General features: G+C 50.5%; 2 protein-coding genes and 1 pseudogene across 2 annotated transcripts; 1 reads left to right on the top strand and 2 right to left on the bottom strand.

The window, feature by feature from the left end:
• Positions 1–354: 354 nt before the first annotated feature.
• On the top strand, positions 355–825 carry LOC136486898 (RING-H2 finger protein ATL79-like). Its single transcript, XM_066483965.1, has one exon. The coding sequence runs from the start codon at positions 355–357 to the stop codon at positions 823–825; it is 471 nt and encodes a 156-aa protein (XP_066340062.1).
• A 1,139-nt stretch (positions 826–1,964) lies between these two features.
• Positions 1,965–2,405, bottom strand: LOC136487857 (RING-H2 finger protein ATL56-like). The gene has a single exon (XM_066484966.1). The coding sequence runs from the start codon at positions 2,403–2,405 to the stop codon at positions 1,965–1,967; it is 441 nt and encodes a 146-aa protein (XP_066341063.1).
• A 2,388-nt stretch (positions 2,406–4,793) lies between these two features.
• Positions 4,794–6,063, bottom strand: LOC136487856 (putative multidrug resistance protein; annotated as a pseudogene).
• Positions 6,064–6,277: the final 214 nt, after the last annotated feature.

Below are 6,277 nucleotides of genomic sequence, written 5' to 3'. Positions count from 1 at the left end.
TACTTGGCTAGCAATGGGAAACCCGACGGCCGGGCGGCGGCCACCGGAGACGACGGACGTGCAGCCACCGCCGTTCGACGAGACGGTGGCGCGGTGCATGCAGATGCCGTCCATCGCCGTCGTTCTTGCAGTAGTCCGAGTGTCTAACGACGACGACGTCTAATATATAGCAACTTAATTCTATTTTTTTGCGAATTATAGCAACTTAATTCTTGATGGATTATCATTCTAGGACTCTCATAGCAATTGTCCTGTTGTATTGTACCACGATCGAATACGTCCATGCTATTGCTACTGCATGATATGCATCTTGTGTTGGCTCTCTGCGGGACGATCTAATAACTAACCAGCACGATGACGGATTTTCACCTGACGGCTTTGCTCCTCTGGCTCGGTGACGCTTTTCTGATCATCGCCATAGTCGCCGTCTGCTGCTGCTACTACGGTCGGAGACGCCGGGACTGGGAGGAGGTCAACGACGACCGGCGGCATCAAGAGGCAGCGGCAGCATCCCACGCGCAACCGGCGCCGACGGCGGCCGCGGTGCAGATGGCGGCCATGGCTGTGGCCTTGCTGGACCACGTCACGCACAAACGCCAGAACGTCGGCGGCGGCGGTGGCGGCGATGATCATCCGGCGGCGGAGGAGGAGTGCGCGATCTGCTTGGGCCAGTTCGAGGACGGCGACCGGTGCAGCGTCATGCCCGGCTGCCGCCACGAGTTCCACAGGAGCTGCATTGCCAAGTGGCTCATGGCGTGTAACAACACCTGCCCGTTGTGTAGGGCTCAGCTGCAATGGGACGATGTTGCTCATGACATGGTGTAGATAGAATGACTAGGATGTCCCAAATGTTGTTGTCTGGAGCTTCAATTCCGTCGTAATAAGCTTGAGCTTCCTAGTTTATCAAGTTTTGTTGTCTCGTACTTCTTATGAGACCTTATCAGGCAGATATATATTCGTTGACACGCAAAAATGTCCGGTATGGAAATTGACATGGAGAACTTGCGAGAAAATATTTGGTACAATGTAATTCGAGGCGCAAAGCAAAAGGAGGAACAAGACAACGCTGCCCTGCCCACGTCGGCCAGACCGAGGTTCCTGAAGCCGACCAGGCTGGCTTGCCAGTTGTCGTCTGGCCACAGCGCCCGGCCCCGTGAATCCCAGCCTCGTCAAAGTCGGTTAGGCCAACTTTTCTGCTGGAATATGAACCGATTTGTTTCCAAATCGGGTTTTGGAGTTGCTTAATGAGATAAGACCACCCCTTTTATTTATATATATATATATATATATATATATATATATATATATATATATATATATATATATATATATATATATATATATATATGTGAGAGGATCAAGACCGATTGAGGACGATCCTACTTCAAATCGAAAAAACACATCTGCTACCTCCTTTTACCCTCTCTTTTCCCATCTACTTCTTCTCCTTGTTCTTCATCATTGCTGCATGAGGATCGACGACGCCGTCGCCCTAGAGCGGTCAGGCCAGCTAGGGCAGCCCATAGCTGCCGTATGCCTCGACGGGGTCCCTCACGAGCGTGTGGGGTTTTGGATTTCAAGAGCCTTCGTCGGAGTGTCTTGCGTATCGCTCTACGGGTGAAGCTCCTCTGGCGACGTGTCTTTCGTATCGTGCTCATCACTAGAGGCACAAGGTCTATCGGGGTGTGGACAAACCCTAGGCGTCAAGTCGACTAGGCCCTACATTGAGCGATCTAACTCCTTTTCTGTGTGGTGATCCAACTTGGCGTCAACAACATTCTTTGCTCTAAAAACATACTACATGTGATATTTATTAATTTTTATTTTCAATAGTATGAATTGAAACACAATCCATCAGTGTATATATTATGATTTCAAAAAAAAAACGAATTCAGATCGTTGCACGCACTAATCAGCAGCGCCATGCATGCTCCGGAAGAAATAAACGAAACCAGAAACGCTAGCTACACCATGTCCTCAGCCGTGCTAACAGCAACAGCAGCAACCACCTTCTCCTCTCCCGCCGGCGGCACGACGACAATGGCGGTAGCCCTGCAGATAGGGCAAGTGGTCTTGCCCTGGCGGAGCCACTCGGCGATGCACCCCCTGTGGAACGCGTGGCCGCAGCCCGGCATGACGAAGCGCCCCTCGCCTCGGGTGTACTCCGCGATGCATATCACGCACGACGACGACGACGGCCCGCCTTCGCCGCCGGTGGAAGCTTCTTGATCAGGCAGCGGGAGGTACGGGACGTCGGGCACGCTGTCCAGGATCCGCTTGGCGCGCCAGCGCCAGAAGCAGGCCGCCAGCTCGGAGACGGCCAAGTAGAGCAGGCCGCCAGCGAGGTAGATGAGCACGGTGGTCAAGGTGTAGTAAAACACGGAAATCATCGTCGCCCAGTTCATGGCGGCCTGGCGACTGGCGTGTCGCCGCCGACGATTGACTGACGAACGGCGGTGGCTTGGCTTCTCGATCTCCGATCCCTCTTGCTTGGAGTTTGGGCTGTGCAGCGTTGATATGATCGTAGCTACGTACTGTACTAGGTAATTAACAAGTTAATTATCGTTAACTGTTTATAAATCTCAGGAGAGCTAGAATACATTAATTACCATGTCCGATTCGGATGTATATATATAAATTATTCGGAATCCAAATAATCCAGTACCATACGATACCAGTTGCAAGGACGGAGCTTGCAGTTGCAGATGCATCGCCGACGTACGGCTGTGCAATCGCCGGAGCACAATCGACCATCGTTGCGGCCCGCGGGGGACGAGTGGGCCGATTCTGAGTACTTATTGGGCCATGATAAAGCAATTGCATGGCATCATGATGAACTTGGCCCCAGGTTATTCTATAGGGGATTAATCACCTCTAAATAAATCAACAGCACACTATAAAAAACGATTTCACAAGAGTTTAGAAAAAAACGATTTCACAAGATGCCACTACTAAAAAATGATTTGTGGCAACGCCTTCCTTTCTTTGCAGGGGCGGCTCTATATTGAGCCACCCCTACAAATAGTTGTCAAATGAGCCGCCCTTACAAATAGATTTGTAGGGGCGGCCGGTGTTATCAGTCGTCCGTACAAATGGCCCAATTTGTAGGGGCGGCTCAATATTGAACAACATCTACAAATAGACACTGAGTATTAAAAATTAAGTACTAAAATTCAAATTTTGTAAATGATCTTGGATGGAGAAACAACCAAAATAAAAGTTGTAGATCTCGAAAAGTTATGAAACTTTGTAGTTGACAACTTTTTGATTTGAAATCATCTTGTCAAGGAAAACTACGTTTGAATTTCTAAAAATTTGAAATTTTAATTTTTTAAACAACCTCGGAAGGACAAACAATAAAAATGAAAGTTGTAGATCTTGAAAAGCTACGAAACTTTGTAGTTGATAACTTTCTCATTTGAAATCATCTTGTCATAGAAAACTACGTTTGAATTTCTCAAATTTGAAATTCAAATTTTATAAGTGACCTCGGATGGAGAAACTACCAAAATGACAGTTGTAGATCTCGAAAAGTTATAAAACTTTGTAGTTGATAACTTTTTCATTTGAATTAGTTTAGGGTCTCAAACAATCAATTTATGCTCAGTTTTGTATAATATGTGGGGAACCAAAATAAATTGTAGACATAAGTGATCGTGATGTGCAGTGGTAGAGGAGTTTTCCGCGCGAACGAGAGGTTGCATGTTAAAATCCCGATCGACTCAAAGTGTGCAAGAATCGTGAAAAAATGCTGCAACCATAGAATGAGTGTGTGGCTGATGGTGGGGACCTCCTCGGATAAAAAAATTTGCTATTTTTTGCCCCTTTTTTTGTGATTTCTGAAAATTAATTTGTAGGGGTGGCTCAATATACAGTCGCCCCTACAAATCGATTTGTAGGGGCGACTGATGACACCAATCACCTCTACAAATCGATTTGCAGGGTCGGTATGAGAATCGCTCCTACAAATATATGATTTGTAGAGTCACTTGGGTAAAGGCGGCTAGGTAAACCGCCCCTACAAAGCCTCTACCGTCACGTGATTTACAGAGGTGGGTATATTATATTAGCCTACCACACCTTATAAATCATCTAGAGGCCAAATGTGCAAACTCCATTTGTGTGAGAGAATTTTCAATAGTAGCTTCTAAAAAATACTTGCCAAAGCATTGTTTATTCCAGAGTGGCCAAAATGAGGAGAGAGAGAGTTTTTATTTTCCTTTATCGTCCAACCATTGCTAATAATTGGTTCCTAAAAGCAAAAAAAAATTACCTAGGGAGAAAACCCATATGTCATGGAGAATGAGCAAGGAGTTTTGGATGTTTTGTGTGGGAGATTTAGATGTTTATAGAATTCAAGAGAAATTGTTCGTTGGATGCTGGCTTTCCTTTTTTGTGAATTTTTTTTCAGAGTTGCATTGCAAAGTGGCTGACGGCGTGCAACAACACGTGCCCGCTCTGTAGGGCTCAGCTGCAATGGGATGTTGTTGCTCATGACATGGTGTTGATGGAAGAGTAAATTGCATGGCCGGTACTTAAAGTATTGGGCTGATTTTGTCTGGGTCCTCAAACTATGAAATCACACTATTAGCTCCTCAATCTACTTAATTCGATCCATGTAGGTCCTAAACAACTCAACCAGTGTCAAACAGTCGACGTGGCTGTTCACCTACTTGAGAAGGCACGTGAGGCACACGTGACCCTCGGCAGCTAAGCGTAGCGAACCAAAGGACTGCATGCATACGACAGTTGCAAAAGTGGTGTGGTAAATAGCTTGCCTGCATGTCGTAGCACTACGACAACTGGGAGATGAAGTTGTGGGCGTTGGCCGCCTTTGCCGCCACGACGACCTCCTCCTCCGTGGCCTCCTCCTTGCCGAACAGGATGTTCTCCCGGATCGACGTCGCGAACAGCGCCGGCTCCTGGTTGACGAGCCCCATCTGCGCGCGCAGCCACTTGAGCCGTAGCCGCCGGATGTCCACGCCATCCAGGGTCACCTCCCCGGCCGCCGGGTCGTAGAATCGCTCCAGCAGCGCGATCACCGTTGACTTCCCGGACCCGCTGCCGCCCACTAGCGCCACCGTGCGCCCGCCGGCACGCGCAGGTTGAAGCTCACGAAGATTGGGGTCTCCGGGCGTGATGGGTAGCAGAACTCCACATTCTTGAATTCCACCTCCCCGGCGACGTTGGCCAGCTCGTCACTGGCGCTGCTCTCCGAGTCGATCTTGGGCACCCGCTGGATCACCTCCTGGACCCTCTCCGCCGCCGAGCTCGCCTCGGAGAAGTACTTGACGTTCGACAGCCCAGACCCCAGAGCTCTGCATGGTTTCGTTAATGGCGCCGACATCACATCATCATCTAGGACTAGGAGTAACATGCAGCAGAGCAGACTGATGATAAAATCATGGTCACATACAGGCCACCGACGACAATGGCAGCGGAGACGGCGAAGACGGTGCCGCCCTAGTCTCCGTGGTACATGACGAGGCGGCTGCCGTACCAGACGTTGAACGCCCAGATGGTGAAGGTGATGCCGTTGCTGCCGATGGCGACACCCTTGGCGAGTCCCTGCTTGATCCCGAGCCTCGCCGACTCCTCGAGCGCGGCGGAGAACTACGCCATGGTGGTGCGCTCGGCTACGAACGAGTTGATGGTGCGCACGGACGAGACGGCCTGCTCGGCGATGGCACCGGGGCGGGTGTACTGCTCCCTGATCCGGCGCGCGAGGCCGATGAGGATGCGGCCGTACATGAACCCGGGGATGATGAGCAGCAGCACGGACGACGGCGCCACCAGCGTGAGGTGCCACAGCAGCGCAAACCCGACGGCGTAGCTGCACAGGAACATGGAGCAGTTCATCACGAACTTGGGCACCTTCTCACTCAGCACGTCCTGCACCACGAGGCTGTCGTTGGAGACGCTGGTGATCACCTCCGACGTGGACCCCACCTTGAGGTCGAAGTACTCCACGTCCTACCGGAGCACCGCCTGCAGGTACCGCTCCCGCATCCGCGACGCCTGCCGCTCCGCCGTGCGAGCCCAGCAGTACCCCTCTGCGTGCATATATGCCAACGACGGCACAACGATTATCAGCTAGCATGTACGGTGCGCGCGCAAGCAAGCAAACCGCCAGCGGCGGCATTGACACCCATCCATGCGTGTGCAGCTACGTGGCTGTCCAGTAACTGTCGAGGGTTACGTGTGCCTCACGTGCATCCCCTACGTACGTGGAAAGCTACGTCAACTGCTTGACACCGTCTGGACTGTTTAGAACCTA

This window comes from Miscanthus floridulus, chromosome 10 (assembly GCF_019320115.1).
Source record: "Miscanthus floridulus cultivar M001 chromosome 10, ASM1932011v1, whole genome shotgun sequence".
Classification (NCBI taxonomy): domain Eukaryota; kingdom Viridiplantae; phylum Streptophyta; class Magnoliopsida; order Poales; family Poaceae; genus Miscanthus; species Miscanthus floridulus.
This window is presented reverse-complemented; position numbering and strand designations above follow the sequence as displayed.